The 19,099-nt window shown below is 40.8% G+C and overlaps 1 protein-coding gene across 4 annotated transcripts in view; it reads right to left on the bottom strand.

Annotated features, from left to right (window-relative positions):
• The window catches only part of FNDC3B (fibronectin type III domain containing 3B), a 350,539-nt gene that overhangs the window by 81,207 nt on the left and 250,233 nt on the right, over window positions 1-19,099 (bottom strand). For all 4 annotated transcript variants that reach the window (XM_056565195.1, XM_056565194.1, XM_056565197.1 and 1 more), the window contains 7 exons: window positions 17,504-17,590; window positions 14,797-14,935; window positions 12,173-12,244; window positions 10,004-10,122; window positions 6,554-6,659; window positions 6,016-6,176; window positions 2,635-2,748 (listed from right to left, as the gene is read on the bottom strand). In XM_056565195.1, the coding sequence (XP_056421170.1) occupies window positions 2,635-2,748; window positions 6,016-6,176; window positions 6,554-6,659; window positions 10,004-10,122; window positions 12,173-12,244; window positions 14,797-14,935; window positions 17,504-17,590 (798 nt within the window). The remainder of the gene's footprint in view (window positions 1-2,634; window positions 2,749-6,015; window positions 6,177-6,553; window positions 6,660-10,003; window positions 10,123-12,172; window positions 12,245-14,796; window positions 14,936-17,503; window positions 17,591-19,099) is intronic.

Below are 19,099 nucleotides of genomic sequence, written 5' to 3'. Positions count from 1 at the left end.
TTAATGATAAAACTAGAAGAATGATTGTCACTATCCAAATGAGTAATAAATGAGTACTTATAAATAATACTTGTAACTAGTTGTATAAATCATGAAAACAGAAGCACCTGAATGTGCAACTTCAGAGAACTGTGTCTGCCGGTAGAATATGTGGAGCAATTATGTGAGAACACTACAGAAGTGTACAGAACATGTGGGAAGATAGTTCCCAGAAGAGATTATCATTTACATGCCTGCCACTGTACAGCTGAAACTTAAAGACCTGCTATTATTTTCTGAAACACTTGACAATTTCTTAGAGGAAGGCAGGATTTAACTAATCCGTGCATTTTACTAATGTTATAGCATTTAGATTTTACCAAACAAACACATGCACGCACACCAATTTTATACAAACGCATACAGTATAAGTACAGTGCTGTATACAGTATGTATCTACCTGCAACCCTGGCCAAGCAATGGGTTGGCTTGGCTACATGTTTCCTGTGCACTATGGGGCCCATTGAGGGTTTGCATTGTATATAAAGTTTATCAATATTTATTATCCGACACCAATGTCCGAAAAGTGACATTTTACAACGCATCAGGAATTCTACAGCTGCCACCCATTAGATCACCACTATAGTTTTTCTGTATGTCTACAAAATGGGCTTCTAAATTCACGCATGTGAATGTATATAGGTGTGTATGCAAAATGGACAAAGAAATATCACATAATCATTCATTTCCAATAATATGGCACTTTTCATATATGCGTTGTACATATTACTCTGAACTACACGTGAAGTTATAGGGAAGGTGTCGTTGGAAAAAATGACCTCTTGTTTAGATCAACTTTTTAGGTTACATTTTTTTAGAATTTTTGATGACGTTTCTTTTGTAATTTTTCATTCTAAGGTCTATATTATATAAAATACTAAAATCTTGGTAGTTTTCAGTCTTGCTACTGGGCCTAATATTAAAGATGTCTGATCGCGGGGGTCCCGCCACTGGTGACCCCCACAATTTCTCCTGCAGCACCCCCGTCATCAGCCTCACGGAGCGAAGATCGCTCCGTCTCTGATGACTCATGATACAGGGGCCGGGGTCAAGGCTCCACCCCCTCGTGACTTCACACCCCACCCGCTCAATGCAAGTCTATGGGAGGGGGCGTGGCGGCCATCACTTCCCCTCCCATATGCTTGCATTGAGGGGGTAGAGTGTGACATCATGAGGGGCGGAGCTGTGACATCACGATACTCTGGCCCCTGTATCGTGAGTCATCAGACGCTGAGTGATCTTCGCTCTGTGTGGCTGATGACGGGGGTGCTGCAGGAGAGATTACGGGGGTCCCCAGCAGCGGGACCCCTGCGATCAGACATCTTATCCCCTATCCTTTGGATAAGGGGTCTAGGGCCGGAATACCCCTTTAAGTTGAGAGTTCTTGTTCTGTATAGATGAATTTTAAGAAGTCTTCACAAAAGGTGATTTTCACAGCTCAGCCTCCCTCTCCCTATGGAATAACCTCTTAAAATGTTGCAGAGCAGTAACATTTCCCATTCATATCAATAGGACAGATCCTGTCTATTGTTGCCTATGCCCATGGGGCTTGCCATAAAATATATCACTTAATGCTGTTAAAAACATATCAGGCAAGGTGGATGCCCCCACAATAAAAAAAAAATGAAATAAAACATGCTTCAGTATCTGTCTCTGATCAGTGTAAAAAATCTAGGTGATGTATACCCTATAAAGGGCACCTAATATTCAAGAAAAGGAATGAGCAAAGTGCTACAGCCCCTCATTTTAGTTAGAGGTGGGGGTCATAGAACCTGCACCAATAATAAGCTTTAGCTATAATAAGCTATGAGCTATAATACCATACATTAGATATGTAGATTTCCTTCCAGCTAGTGACACCATCTCCAGATAAATACAGATATAATTCTCACTAACTACAGATACATATTATTAGCATACAAACTGGGAAAATGTAGTAAAAGTAGCTATTCCCTGTAATGGGGTTTCCCGGTGACCACCATTTACACAATACTATTACAGGAATAATGGTGACAAGAGGTAAAGTACGCAGGTCATATAATGACAGCATATAGATCCAGCCATTATGGTCATTTACACAAGGTAATTCATCTTCATCATACGCTATAAAGATATATCATAAAGTGAAATCCATCTGTGCAGATCCCGTATAGAGTTATCCTCAACCTATTCACATAATGACTGGCAAGCAGAAATAAAATATAAACTTTGCATTAAGAAGAAAAAAATTCCAAATTACACAATAGAGACTACAACATAATACAACACAACATAATATGAATCTAATATTTTGATTGTTTCCTTATATGATAAATAATAATAAAAAATAATATTAATATTGATAATTATACTGATAATATGAATGCTAATAATAAAAATAATACATTGTATTATTATTTATATTATATATATATATATATATATATATATATATATATATATATATGGCGCCAGAATAGAACTATTCATTAGAGGAAACATTTTATAGACTGTGTATGACCGGGTAAGCTGCATTGCAAATTAAAAATGAAAGTGGTGTCCATTTGACGTCACCATGTCTCCCGTTCTCAGCAGTAGTGCACACACTCATCTTACCTCCCAGCTTATAAGTACACATGTGTCAGAGAGGAATGTCAGGACTGGAGGTCTGCACTGTGCGGGTGGTCCTGCTGCAGTTGTGATCTCTGTGGCTTCTGAGTAAGGACCGTACTGAAATACAAATAAGTCTATGTTGGTAATTCAATGATTTAATGTGTCTGCTCTAGATTCCACAAAGTGAGATTCTACAACATTCCTCAATGGAAAATGCATACAAAATCCTAGTTAAAAGTTTATATTTTAAAGGGTACCTCTCATCAAATAAACTTTTGATATTTTTTAGATTAATGAATGTTGAATAACTTTCATGTTAATGAAAAATATGCTTCTTTCTATTGTATTTTTCCCGATCAGTCCTGGCAGCAAGCATTTCTGACTCATGCTGGAGTCCTAAACACCCAGAGCTGCCAGCCTGCTTTGTTCACAGCCAAACAGGCTGTGAACAAAGCAGGCTGGCAGCTCTGAGTGTTCTCCTTTGTGAACAAAGCAGACTGGCAGCTCGTATTGTTTAGGACTCCAGCATGAGTCTGAAATGCTTGCTGCCAGGACTGGTAGGGAGACCCCTAGTGGTCATTTCTTCAAAGTGGAAAATTAAATAGAAAGAAGCATATTTTTTAATAACATGCAATTGTAAAGATATTCTGCATACATTAATCTATAATATATCAAAAAGTTTTTTTGATGAGAGGTACCCTTTAATAGAGTTTCAGCTTATCCTTTTATAAGCCATTGGCAAACTATCTCCAGAGTTACGCAATGAAGTTAGTATATACTAGATTAAAGGGGTACTCCGCCCCTGGACATCGTATCCCCTATCCAAAGGATAGGGGATAAGATGTCTGATCGAGGGGGGTCCCGCTGCTGGGGACCCCTGCGATCTCCCTGTTGCACCCGGCATTTGTTTAGAGCGTCAGGTGCAGTGCCGGAGGCTCGTGACGTCACGGCCATGCCCCCTCAATGCAAGTCTATGGGAGGGGGCGTGACGCCCCCTCCCATAGACTTGCATTGAGGGGGCATGGCTGTGAGGTCATGAGCGGGGCGTGACCATGACATCACGAGCCTCCGCCCCGCATCACCAGTCATACGGCACGGAGCGAAGTTTGCTTTGTGCACTGGATGTCTGAGGTGCCGCAGCAGAGATCGCTGGGGTCCACCGCAGCGGGACCCGTGCGATCAGATATCTTATCCCCTATCCTTTGCATAAGGGATAAGATGTATAGGGGCAGAGTTTCCCTTTAACTATACCTGACATAATATATATTTTAATAGATTTTCAGGTTACCCTTTTATAGTTACAATATACTAGATTAACTATACCAAATACAATATAATTTTGCTGAATTTTGGGTTACATATCATGAATTGTATACAGAGTATACATCACTGGCATACATGTGCATATATTAGTAAGAAAGTGGCAAGTAAAATGAAAAAACTTATATAAGAAAAAATATATACTAACTGTCCTGTTATAAATGGTCCGACTTTGAGACATCAGAAGTATATGTCAAATGCCGACATGTACAGCAGCATAGTAGGGTGTGTTTTTGGTATACTGATGGTTTTGGTGCGAGAATGGATTAGACTTGGTCACTAGTAGACTACCTTTAGTCCATTAAACTTATTGACCCTGCTGCCAGTGTGTACGGTGTAATTCGGCATACCTTTTTGACAGGTTTCTGGTTTATACCTGTGAAGTACTGTTACAATAAGTTGGTAATCAATCCAGCCTTAGCTACAACAATCGGTTTATACATTCCTTTGTTTAGTTATTTCCTTGTACTATAATGTCTCCACTCTGTACTATAATGTCTTCAAGAATTCTTTTCTTTTTGGATTTTTTTTCAGTCTGACTACAGTGCTCTCTGCTGACACCTCTGTCCGTTACAGGAACTGTCCAGAGCAGGAGAAAATCCCCATAGCAAACATATTCTGCTCTGAACAGTTCCAAAAATGGACAGAGGTGTTAGAGAGCACTGTGGACAGACTAAAAAGAAATACACAAAGAAAAGAATTTCTTCTGTAGTATTCAGCAGCTAATAAGTACTGGAAGAATTAAGATTTTTTTAATATAAGTAATTTACAAATCTGTTTAACTTTTTGGCACCAGTTGATTTAAAAATAAATAAATAAAATGTTTTCCACCGGAGTACCGGAGTCTATGGATGTGAGTTACAAGAAGTGCTAAACATTGTGTCACTTATTCTTGTAATTCATTTACAGTTTGAACAAACGTAGATACATATTGTTATATATATATATATATATATATATATATATATGTAAAGTAGATGTAGGAGGCACTCACCACTGAATTGCGTGTTAAAAAGATAGCTTCTTTATTTCAGAATATGCAGCAGCAGACAGGACATGTGTGGACGCAGCACCCTAAACACAGGTAACAGCTATTTCACGCCGCCTCTGGGCGCTTCATCATCTGACTTTTTAACACGAAATCCGGTGGTGAGTGCCTCCTACATCTACTTTTCATATTTTGATATTAACTTTACCTGAAGGATTGAGCACCCAGAAACGTGACTTGTATGAGGTTCACTTTTATTATACCAGCTACTACCTGCCTAGGAACTACGTTTTAAAGCTATACCTGTGCTGGAGCTGTTCCGGCATTTCTCTTCTATTCGTAGATACATTTTTACAGATGTTATTCATACATCTGTCAAAAAGGGATGCCATTGTATATGTGCACAGCCAAGCTATAATCCAACGGGCTAGTGATTATATTTGGGGTATTTCCAAAATGTATATGTGTTCTAACTCGTACACAAAAGTGTGGTGTGCTGTGCTTAGAGAGGTTGTCTCCAAATGGGAACTCCAAAGATACATAAGAACAGCACTCGGGCACCTTTGGCACTCTCATACAAATGAAGGAGGGAATGCAGTCTACAGTCGGTGTTCTCTCGGGGACCCATTCCAGAGATTAGAGGGTCCTCTGTGGATAAGCGATAAGACAATTTTCACTGGACAACCCCTTTATATATCATGTATATGCTTAGATTATAACCCGAACGTGGTCGCTAGTCGACTATGTTCAGGCCTATTGAAGTCAATGGGACTCATAACTGTCAGCACTTGTATACTTCCCATTTTGACAGGCTGCAGCTGTATACATGCAACAGAGGGCACAACCCGGATGGTAATGCTGCCTTGGGTTGCAGTTCTTTTCTCAGTACAGATCAAGAAGCTATTTTATAGGTTGCTATTAGAAACTGCTCCATTTTTAGAGAATATTTTAAAGGGGTTACCAGGATTAAAACGTGCATATGCATTCAGAAAAAAAGACGCATCAGCCTTTAAAGCCATAAGAAACAGGCTGTGATACACATGAATTCTCAATAAGAGGTCAATAAAATCACTTACTCCTCCATCATTCAACGCTCGTACTTTGAACTGATAAGTACTTCCAGGAAGAAGATCGCTGACTGTACACTCTAACTCACAACCATGATAGACCTCAGTGGTATGTCCTTCAGGTATACTGAGCTCTAGGCTGTACTCGGATACCTGGCATTCTGGGGCATCTGAGAAGAAAGTCAATAAAAGGACAACGTAACTATAATATAGAATGTAATCCTTACCAGACTGTCCAAAACCCCTGCAGCTAGAAAAACAAGGTTATAAAATGTCTTCCACATAAAGGGACCGGGCCTAAAAATATGAGGTGCAGCAATATATATGCATGTAAAAGTATTATTTTGCTGAACGTGCATAAAACGAGGAGAGACTGTGCATACAAAAATACAGAGTACACAAAACACACAAAAATGCAACTGACTTCCTGTCAAAAATTTGAACCGAAATAGCACCTTGAGAAACTAAAGTTAAAATACAAAAAGCTGAACAAAAAGATGAACAAATAATTATTAAAAACAAAACTAGCTTAACGGCAAACACCTACCCCATTGTAAGTGAACTTCTTTGTGCTTTGGTTTGCCTACCACTCTTGGTGCTTGACAAGGACCTGGTGCTACACATAATGTATGAATAGGCTGACTTTCAGAACACTAAGTAAACAAAAAAACAAAAAAATTGTTAACATAACGTAAACATATAAAATATAAAGTACTTTGGTTCAGTGATCATTTAAAGCTTTTTTCCTACATGGTCTACACCAGTGGTCTTTAACCTGCGGACCTCCAGATGTTGCAAAACTACAACTCCCAGCATGCCCGGACAGCCAACGGCTGTCCGGGCATGCTGGGAGTTGTAGTTTTGCAACATCTGGAGGTCCGCAGGTTGAAGACCACTGGTCTACACCATACTTCTAACTCACAGCAATCTTGAATCCACCTATAACCAAAATTCTGCTGAATGCTTAAAACTAAGGTTAAAGGGGTTATCCAGGAAAAAAAACTTTTTTTTATATATATCAACTGGCTCCAGAAAGTTAAACAGATTTGTAAATTACTTCTATTAAAAAACTCTTAATCCTTTCAGTACTTCTGAGCTTCTGAAGTTAAGGTTGTTCTTTTCTGTCTAAGTGCTCTCTGATGACACGTGTCTCGGGACCCGCCCACTTTAGAAGCAAATCCCCATAGCAAACCTCTTCTAAACTGGGCGGTTCCCGAGACACGTTGTTATCAGAGAGCACTTAGACAGAACCTTAACTTCCGAAGCTCATAAGTACTGAAAGGATTAAGATTTTTTTTAATAGAAGTAATTTACAAATCTGTTTAACTTTCTGGAGCCAGTTGATATATAAAAAAAAGTTTTTTCCTGGATAACCCCTTTAAGTTCACATCTACGTCAGAGCTATGTTCAGGGAGCTCCATTTGCAGAAGCCATTAAAATAGCAGGGCACGAGAGGAGAAAGAAACACAGAATATTTTTTTTTCTCTGCCTAAATCCTGCAAAAATCAGACACCAAACAGAAACTTGACGGGCCTCATTAAAGAAGTCAATAGGATCTGTACAAATCCATTGGTGTTTTCTTGTGCAACAGATCCCCTGACCCTGATAATTTTTTTCCATGAACAGAGTCTGCGACTGAGCTGCTGAACAGAGCTCCGAAACAGATGTGAACTTTGTATGCACTACAGTATGTACTACACTGCAGTATGCACTACACTGCAGTATGCACTACACTGCAGTATGCACTACACTGCAGTATGCACTACACTGCAGCAAGCACTACACTGTAGCATGCACTACACTGCAGCATGCACTACACTGCAGCATGCACTACACTGCAGCATGCACTGCAGCATGCACTACACTACAGCATGCACTACACTACAGCATGCACTACACTACAGCATGCACTACACTACAGCATGCAATACACTACAGCATGCAATACACTACAGCATGCAATACACTACAGCATGCAATACACTACAGCATGCAATACACTGCAGCATGCACTACACTACAGCATGCACTACACTACAGCATGCACTACACTGCAGTATGTACTACACTGCAGTATGCACTACACTACAGTATGCACTACACTACAGCATGCACTACACTACAGCATGCAATACACTACAGCATGCAATACACTACAGCATGCACTACACTACAGCATGCACTACACTACAGCATGCACTACACTGCAGTATGCACTACACTACAGTATGCACTACACTACAGTATGCACTACACTACAGTATGCACTAAATACAATGCACCCTGCAGAGCAATGCTTGTAAATTGGATTATTATACTACAGTGATCATTAGAAAAAGTGTACAACAGAAGGGTTAATGTTCAAAGCTATAGAGGGTGCCGATAGCAGGACCAAAACAAGACACCGGTATTATAGGGGGGAACCTGCCTCCAATTTTGCATTTGGGTCTCAGGAGCTCCAGTTAACTCCTCTGTATCCTGAATACTGGCATCTTACTCCCCCCCTCCCCCCCCCCCCCCCCCCCAAACACACACAATCCTATAATATTTTCAGATGTGTAGTTAACAAATGGAATGTCCAAACAAGCGGAACAAACATAATACCAGCTCTACAGAGGTATTATAGGAAATCTATTTTACATAAAATAATAGCAAGTACAGACACGCTGCAATTTCTAATCTGCCCTCTAACCTATAAGCATGCACATTGCATCTATATTAAGATTCGCTAATATGTTCAGGTTTTGTTATTCAGCTGATGGAACTAAAGCCAGGTATGGATTATAATGGAGGAGAAATAACAAGGGTCCAGTCTCACAATGCAGAAGAAAACCTGCCAGCATGCAATGGCTGCATGATTTTGCTTACAAACAAGATTGCCATTATCCAAAGTATGCAAGCCATGTTATGTGTGCATGCCATAGTGGCAAGTTTAAGGGGGTACTCCACTGGAAAAAAAATGTTTTAATTAACTGGTGTCAGAAAGTTAAACAGATTTGTAAATTACTTCTATAAAAAAAAAAAAAAAAAAAAAAATTGTCATGCTTCCAGTACTTATCAGCTGCTGTTACGATCCACAGAAAGTTATTTTCTTTTTGAATTTCCTTTCTGTCTGACCACAGTGCTCTCTGCTGACACCTCTGTCCCTTTAAGGAACTGTCCAGAGCAGGATAGGTTTTCTATGGGGATTTTCTCCTACTCTGGACAGTTCCTAAAATTGACAGAGGTGTCAGCAGAGAGCACTGTGGTCCGACAGAAAGGAAATTCAAAAAGAAAATAACTTCCTGTGGATCATAACAGCAGCTGATAAGTACTGAAAGGATTAAGATTTTTCAATAGAAGTAATTTTCAAATCTGTTTAACTTTCTGGCACTAGTTGATTTTAAAGTAAATGTTTTCCAGTGGAGTACCCCTTTAAGGTGGCCATGAACATAAGACAGAAGTAGGTTGATGGCTGAACAACTAATGTACAAATAATTTGTTGGTCTATTATTGTTTCGCAGACACAGCCACACACATTTTAGTCCATAATGGCCATTACAGTAGCTCACACTAGCCATACATGATCAATGACACAGGGCAAAGAACAGAATCTTTCAGAATGTTCTGGAAATTTTTTGAAAATATTCTTTCCTAAAAGATCGCTCATGGACAAGAATCTTTCCTATTAGATGACAATTTGAAGCACAGCCGACCTCTCTCCAGAGGATGACAGTCTGTCATTGGTCGGCTAAAACAGTCACTTCATGTTTTGGTTGAACTTGTCTGTTTTCATCAACTTCTCGGGTACAGTCTAAAGGCGCCAATACACAAAAGGCAGACCCCACCTCTCCTCTTTCTTCAACCCCCTCCAAGTTTAAGCTTCAAAACCACATTAAAAAAATCCATTCTATGAGAAAAATTATACATTGTAACAGGTCCAAAATACCTTTTAGACTTGAAATAATATCATTTTCACCTTTGTAGGATGTCATACTAAAATCGGAGCTCTACATACCTGACTGTGCCCTCCTGTGCTGATGGAACACACACGGAGTTTGTATAAAGTGCCTGGTTTCAAGTCATTACAGGTATATTCTGTTGCAGACCCACTATATGCCACCTTCCATTGTGTTGCTGCAAAAAGCAAGGCCATTATTATAATGCAAGTCTAAATAAATGGCAAATAATGACATGGGTGCATTTACTTTTAACAGGCTGTTGTCGACTTTGGAAAACGTTAAAGAAACGGGTCATAGGCAAGATAAAGTACGGACTGACAAATGACAGAATTATACAGTGCTGAATGATGCTGGTCCATCTCCATTCATGGTTCACATAGTGAGATTACATGGCAGAATGCCAACTTCTCACCACTCTATATTATTGTAGCGCTAATATGGCCGCCACATGTTATGAATGTATACGATACTGGTATAAATGTATGAGATGAGGATATATAGCCTCAGATGGCACCTGAGATGTTCATCAATGTAACATGATATGTGACAGTGTCAGTTTACCATACATTTAACAGAGGGGTTGATGGAGCGCATCTTGTGGATCTACCGAGTTTACATTTAATTTTATTTTCCTTGAAGTCAAACCTCAAGAGAGAACAGACTAAGTTGCCGTGACCTGTTTCTTGGAATTCATTAGTGGTGCACAAGCAATCTTCCCAGTGTAATTGGTAGGAAGTGACTCTCCTGCCGTTCATCTGTTTGTGCAACGCTCCCTCACATTACCCCTTCCTATCTGGCGCGTTCAGATTAATGAATGAAAATTAATATACATTGCCTGTTTGTCAGCTGCTAGGCTCGGCTGATATGCCTGATTTTTAAGGCCATGCTATTTTATAATCTGTGTATTTTTAGGACTTCCTACTACAGAGACTTCTTAAAATTATTCAGGGGGGAATGGATCATCCGAAAATCTGTAGAAAACTACAAAGTCACATATTTTTTGTGCAAGAACCAGCTGTGTGCAAAATAATATGCAACTTTCTGTCAATCTGTGCCGTGCTTGTTGTGTGGGCGGGGACTGTGGCAGAGGGGGAGTGATTTGGCACAAAATTACAATTTTGATAAATCCTGAAACTCCAGAGCTGGTAAGGGATTCACTAAAACCGCCAATCTCACACTTTAAGATTATTTTTATTTAAAAAAATAAATAAAAATTGGAATGTTTTTTAATTACTATGTAAAGAAAAAGCTGACCAGTTGCCCACCAGCTTGCTTCTGTAATTTTTAAAAAGGCCTCTGAAAAATGAAAGAAGTCATTTGATTGGTTGCTATGGGCAACTGGTCAGCTTTTCCTCTGCACTGGTTTTGATAAATCTCCCCCAATATGTTTACCAGAGCTGGACTCCTACAGAACAGCTAGATGCAGTAAGTAAGGGTGTGTTCACAAGGACATTTTAGGGCATCTTGTTGCTGCAATTTGTACAAAAGGGGGAAAAAAAAGCCATAGATTTTCTGTATCCATTGTGTTAATTTACCTGATTTTGTTATAATTGGTGCAAAAAAACGCTCCAATATTGGCACACCCCGTAGGGGTACTCCAGTGGAAAATAACTTTTTTTTAAATCAACTGGTGCCAGAAATTTAAACAGGTTTGTAAATTACTTCTATATAAAAATCTTAATCCTTCCAGTACTTATCAGCTGCTGTATGCTCCACAGGAAGTTCTTTTCTTTTTGAATTTCTTTTCTGTCCGACCATAGTGCTCTATGCTGACACCTCTGTCCTTGTTGGGAACAGTCCAGAGCAGGATAGGTTTGCTATGAGGTTTTGCTCCTACTCTGGACAGTTCCTGACATGGAAAGAGGTGTCAGCAGAGAGCACGGTGGTCAGACAGGGAAAAAATTCAAAAAGAAAAGAGCTTCCTCTGTAGTATACAGCAGTTGATAAGTACTCGAAGGATTAAGATTTTTAAATAGAAGTAATTTACAAATCTGTTTAACTTTCTGGCACCAGTTGATTTAAAAAAAAAAAAAGAGAATTTTTTTTTCCACCGGAGTTCCCCTTGAGAAGCACAATACACAATACCTATCTCATAGCTCTTATTTTGGCCCCCATCTAAAAGATAAACATGCTCAGAACATTGGTAACTTGTTTTATCATGTAAGTTTTTGATGTATTCATAAAAACACTATAAATGTAAATACAACTTTCGCAATATTACACACCTTCAGAAGCCCCTTCGGAAATCTCCAAAAGGTATTTGAGTATTTCTGAGCCACCGTTGTCCTCGGGAGCATCTGAAAGAGACATTACCATGTAAAGTGGCGCAAAAACAATACATTTACTGCATCTTTTCCCCCCTTTGTTTTAATCTTTAGACCATTAAATTATTCTACAAATACATTTTAGCAAACCTGAGTTTTCATACCATTACTTCATAGACTTAATATAACATTTTTTTTTTTATAAAACAAAGTATAATACTTGGGACCCTAAGGACCAAGGGAGGAATTTATCAGCACTTGCACTCTTTGGATGTTCACAAATGTGTGACTATCGCCATCAATACACTCCCCACAAACGCTTTTTGCTTTAAAAAGCTCTAATATTTACACAAGTTGACTCCAGGCTGGAGCAGACCTATCCTGTCGGATAGTGTACATTGTTGCAACAAATTTATCAAACAAGGAGCGATAATTTTAAACATTTCTTGTACGTAAGCAATCTGAAAACAGGCTCAGGGAAAGATCTGACAAAGAGTCCAATGTGGACTTGAAACGTGACATACAGTGGGTAAAAAAAAGTATTTAGTCAGCCACCAATTGTGCAAGTTCTCCCACTTAAAAAGATGAGATAAGCCTGTAATTTTCATCATAGCTCAACTATGAGAGACAGAATGAGGAAAAAAAACATAAAATCACATTGTCTGATTTTTAAAGGAAAACTGTCTCCAAATGTCCCCCGCCCTAACCAGAGTACTGGCTGTGCAGGTGACATTGATCAATATGATGCCTACCATGCCCGAATCCGCCCCACCATTCGCCCGTTATCTTCATTATTCCAGATATGCAAATTATCTTCTAACTGGCACGGGCGGAGTTACTGCCTTCATCTGGCACTGTGACATCACCGCCGCTCGGCCCGCAGCACCGCCTGGCTTATGCATATTCACGCCCTCCCTCTCCTCCCCGCTCTGCATGTGACTCCACTGCGCTGAGGCCGCTTCTGGGTGTACACAGGAAGCCAGCACATGCGCAGTGGAGTCACATACAGAGTGGGGAGGAGAGGGAGATACGGAGGAGAAAGTTCTGTCCACGGTGCTCTCTGTTGACACCTCTGTTCATTTCAGGAACTGTCCAAAGCAGGAGCAAATCCCCATAGCAAACCTATCCTACTCTGGACAATTCCTGGTACGGACAGAGGTGTCAGCAGAGAGCACTGTATACAGAAAAAAAAAGAAAATTCAAAAAGAAAAGAACTTTCTCTGTAGTAGAAAGCAGCTAATAAGTACTGGAAGGATAAAGATTTTTAAATAGAAGTAATTTACAAATCTGTTTAACTTTCTGGCACCAGTTTATATATATAAAAAAAAAAATTCCACTGGAGTACTCCTTTAAAGGAGAACTCTGGAATATAAAAATTGTCGCCCATACTGCCGGCAGTAAAAAAAATTAAAGATGTACATACCTTCCTCCGCTCCCCCGGGGCCTCCGGTAAGCGGCTCCGGTCTCCGCCGTGATCCTCTTCCTAGTTGTCGGTGGTCGGAGAGTCTTACCACGCTCAGCCAATCACCGGCAGCAGTGAAGTCCCAACTCGGCCGGCGATAGGCTGAGCGGCAGTGTGACGTTTTCGGCCCCGGCCAAGGGTGCCGGTGTAGTGAAGAATTTTGTGTCCTGAAGCGTTTTCACACTGCCGCTCAGCCTATCGCCGGCCGAGTTTGACTTCGCTGCTGCCGTTGATTGGCTGAGTGCAGTATGACTCGCCGACCACCGGCAACCAGGAAGTGGATCGCGTCGGAGACCGGAACCGGTTACCGGAAGCCCCGGTGGAGCGGAGGAAAGTATGTACATCTTTATTTTTTTACTGCAGGCACTATGGGCGACAATTTTTATATTCCGGAGTTCTCCTTTAATGTAGGTCAATAATTTTAGTACGAAAATGGACCATTTTTACACGTGGTCTAAGCAGAAAGTAGGCCTAATTCAAGTTTTGCTATTGGTCACATGGTCACCTGTTCCACCCCTGCCTTCAGCACTGACTTTATTTGTTCAATGCTGACTGGATAAAAATGCAGACAATGTACAGTATAACTCCAGCTCCATGTTGTGCGCACCGCACGACATGGAGCTGGAGTTATACTGTACATTGTCTGCATTTTTATCCAGTCAGCATTGAACAAAAAGTCAAAAAATTTTTTTTACCATAACGCCTCTGTCAAGGAAATATTACTCGCAACAAACAATGTTCTGCACATCTCCATATACAGCTCTTTATTAGCATCCCAAACTGCCAGGAACGGCGCCGTCAAGAGAGGACCGTGTTTCTCTTATCTCAGCTTGATAAGCTCGGTGTCTGTCTGAATATGAATGAGATGCCATTTCATTCATTTCAGGGGACAGGTTTTTCAGTTACAGGCATTTATTAAAATGCTACCTCCGTCTTTATCTCCATACGCAGTGATATCTTGTGTACTGAAGCAGAGTGTTTCACAATTGCTCCATATTAAGACAATAACTCTACCGAGTGCCTCTGAGCTGCTAGTTATACGGATGCATTGCATTTGTGCACGCAGAATAAATATGCAGCTTGATACATATACAATGATAGAGTCATGGATGCTTGTACTCACCCCAATGAACTGTGAAGCCATGTGCAGAGACAGAGCCCATAACTGCAGGTTGAGATGGAGGACCTGGCTGGTCCGGACTTGTGGTGCAGACCAATATTTCACTCGGACTGCTACTTCCTTCAACATTGGAGGCAATAAGCTGTAGTAAAGAAAGCAATAGGAGAAAATTAAATATGAACGCACTTACTCTACAGATGAAACATGCTCCTGACATAGAGGGGAACTTTTAAAGGGAAACTGACATCCGGTTCAATCGCACAACTCAATATACAGGGTTATAGTGCAGGTGAACCTGAGTAAAATTATGTATTGCTCACTCCCATCCATGGTCCCATTGTAGACTTAAAGGGTTTATCCAGGAAAAAACTTTTTTTTATATATCAACTGGCTACAGCAAGTTAAACAGATTTGTAAATTACTTCTATTAAAAAATCTTAATCCTTTCAGTACTTATGAGCTTCTGAAGTTAAGGTTGTTCTTTTCTGTCTAAGTGCTCTCTGATGACACGTGTCTTGGGAAAAGTCCAGTTTAGAAGCAAATCCACATAGCAAACCTCTTCTAAACTGGGCGGTTCCCGAGACACGTGTCATCAGAGAGTACTTAGACAGAAAAGAACAACCTTAACTTCAGCAGCTCATAAGTACTGAAAGGATTAAGATTTTTTAATAGAAGTAATTAGGGATCGACCGATTATCGGTTTGGCCGATATTATCGGCCAATATTCACGATTTTGGGCATTATCGGCAATTACCTTGCCAATAATCCGATAATGCCCCCCACCCCACCGCCCCACCGCGTCGCACCCCCCACCACACCGCCCTGGCCCCATTGCCTCCCCCATCCCCGGTTTTATAATTACCTGTTCCCGGGGGCCGGGGTCCACGCAACTTCGGGCTCCTGCTGCGTCCTCCGTTACGCTGTGCGCAATGACGAGTGACGTGACGCAATGTCACCGTCAGTGCGCACAGTGACTGCTCAGGAGGACGTCATCGGAGCCAGATGTAGAGTGGACCCGGGGCCTGGGAACAGGTAATTATAAAACCGGGGATGGGGGAGGCAATGGGGCCGGGGCGGTGGGGGGTGGTTTTTTTTTTTTTTTATAATTGTCCCCATTTGACCTGTATGCACTTGACATTTTCTTAAGAGAATTAAACAGAGAAAAACATATGCAAGCTATAGTACGATGCCAAGATAGTAGATATAGCCAGATGTCAATATACTATAGTAAAATGCCCATATAGTAGATGCAAAAATAGTAGATATAGGAAGATGCCCAGATACTAAATATAAAGAAATTCTCCAGATGCTATAGATATAGGTAGATGCCCAAATAATAGATATAACAAGATTCCCAGAAAAACATGTAGATACAGAAAGATCCCCAGATACTAATGTATACATGGCAAGATACCCATATACTAGATATAAGAAGATGTCCACATAATAGCTATAGCAATATGTCCAGATACAAGCTATAGTAAGATGTCCAGATACAACGTACCGTATATACTCGAGTATAAACCGAGTTTTTCAGCACGATTTTTCGTGCTGAAAACACCCCCCTTGGCTTATACTCGAGTTAACTCTCTGCCTGTCAATCCCTTCTCAGTGGTCTTCAACCTGCGGACCTCCGGCTTGCTGGGAGATGTAGTTCTGAAACATCTGGAGGTCCGCAGGTTGAAGACCAGTGACATGAACGTCCCTGTGCGTCGTCGTCAAGGCAACATCACTAGTCCGGGGCCAGCCCCCGGAGCCTGGAAGAGGGCCACCCCGGTGAAGATGGACAGCCTGGAACGACTAACCCTCCCCACCGGACGGTCCCTGCAGCATAGATGGCCCGGAATAGCTCACCCTTCCTTCCCACAGAGGGGAGGTGAGTAGAAAACTATTGGATGATGACGAAGGCCACAGTGGTCTTAGACCTGCGGGCATGCTGGGAGTTGTAGTTTTGCAACATCTGGAGGCCCGTAGGTTGAAGACCACTGGATTGACAGGCGGTGATGATGAAGGGAGGGGGATGATGACAGGCGGTGATGATGACAGGTGGTGATGATGAAGGGGGGGGATGATGACAGGGTGATGATGACAAGGGTCTGGATGATGACGGGGGGGGGGGATGATGACATGGGGGGATGATGACATGAGGGGGATGATGTATTTCCCACCCTAGGCTTATAGTCGAGTCAATAACTTTTCCTGGGTTTTTGGGGTAAAATTAGGGGCCTCTGCTTATATTCGGGTGGGCTTATACTCTAGTATATACGGTATATCAAGATGCCTAGATACACGTTATAGCAAGATGCCCAGATACTAGATACTGTAGGACAATACCAGATTTTAACATCCTATACCACATTGCAACAGATGACAAAACTGTATTACCAGGCACATCGTAAATATTAAATATTCAATACAGATAAAATCACAAGCCTTGGAATCAGCGAACATATTTTCTAGACAATGAAGTGTAGCCGTAAAGTATTTCAGACTATGCACCGAAAGATCTGAATGCTGTATATTCTTGTGTAGCATTTAATAAGCATAAGACCTTATTACATAATGATTTGCAGACATAATATTGTATTTTACAAATTAAGAATCACATAAAATACACAGAGAAAACACGATAACAAGTTAAAAGAAAATATGCCAAACAGCGCCATCTGCTGGTACTCTAGTAGTCTAGGACTCTTCTAAAAGGACTTACCCTAAATTTGTATTGTGTGCTTCTTTGGAGATTATTCACAGTACATGTTAATTCTTCTCCAGTGTATGTAGGTTGAAATACACTGTCCTAAAAACAAATAAAATGCTATTTTTTTAACACCGTTATTAAGAAAAACATACTGCTTTATTATTGCTTAAAGGGGTATTCCAGGCAAAACCTCATATATATATATATATATATATATATATATATATATATATATATATATATATCTCAACTGGCTCCGGAAAGATAAACAGATTTGTAAATTACTTCTATTAAAAAATCTTAATCCTTCCAATAGTTATTAGCTTCTGAAGTTTTCTGTCTAACTGCTCAATGATGATGTCATGTCCCGGGAGCTGTGCATGATGGGAGAATATACCCATAGGAACTGCACAGCTCCGTGAGTCATCAGAGAGCAGTTAGACAGAAAACAACAACTCAACTTCAGAAGCTAATAACTATTGGAAGGATTAAGATTTTTTAATAGTAGTAATTTACAAATCTGTTTATCTTTCCGGAGCCAGTTGATATACCGGTATATAAAAATGTTTTGGCCTGGAATACCCCTTTAACAGCATAAAAATGTACACATAAAAGCACAACCTGCACAGACACACACTGTCGGCTGTTATAGGGAGAAAGCAATTATTACAGTCCCTTTTATTACATTCAGTTGTACAATAAACTTTAAGGCACGGCTGATCATAAAGTCACTTGCATAAAACAATGGAACAATTATTACTGGCTAACAATCCGCTTTATGGGGTTGTCCTATTAGAACAATCCCTATCAATATACCCTACTGGACAACATATGAGAGGTCAGCAGCAGCTTCAGCTATAGATGACTAGGCACAGCTCAGTACAACGTCTGACTGTATGGCATGTAATTGGGGGTGGCCGGTATTTTACACAGACCGTATTTTGGCCACCCTGCCGGTATTTTATATTAAAATACCGGCAATGCAATGGCCGGTATTTATCCAACCAATCCTCCAACTCCCGGAATGTTACACCACATACTATACCAGTGTTCCCCAACCAAAGGTGCCTCCAGCTGTAGCAAAACTACAACTCCCAGCATACTGTGAGTTGTAGTTTTGCAACAGCTGGAGGCACCCCTGGTTGGGGAACATTGACCTATACTTTATAGTCCAACATGCTGGGAGTTATAATTTTGCAACAGCTGGATGCACCCCTGGTTGGGAAACAATGACCTATACTATATACTACTATACAGTCAAACATGCTGGGAGTTGTAGTTTTCATTTGGGCCAGCTGCTGAGCCTCAGGCTGTATCAGGGCATGCTGGGAGTTGTAGTTCGTAACTAACTGCAACTCTCGAATTTAATAAAAAAAAGCGATCAAAAAGTCACATCAAGGGGCGTGGCCTGGACGCTGAGCCGAACGGACGCATGTTGAACTAGCTCCGCTCTGAACCGTGTTGTTTAGCATCCTGTTTTCATCCTGGACCTCAGAACTTTGCCTCAGAGACTTCGGAACCGCAGTGGATCGGTGGGGTCCATCATGCCAGCTAATAAGAGCGGTGTGGCGGCAGCCGCGAAGTTGCAGGGTTTCGCGCGCGGCCAAG

This window comes from Hyla sarda, chromosome 3, assembly GCF_029499605.1.
Source record: "Hyla sarda isolate aHylSar1 chromosome 3, aHylSar1.hap1, whole genome shotgun sequence".
In the NCBI taxonomy this organism is placed as follows: Eukaryota; Metazoa; Chordata; class Amphibia; order Anura; family Hylidae; genus Hyla; species Hyla sarda.
This window is presented reverse-complemented; position numbering and strand designations above follow the sequence as displayed.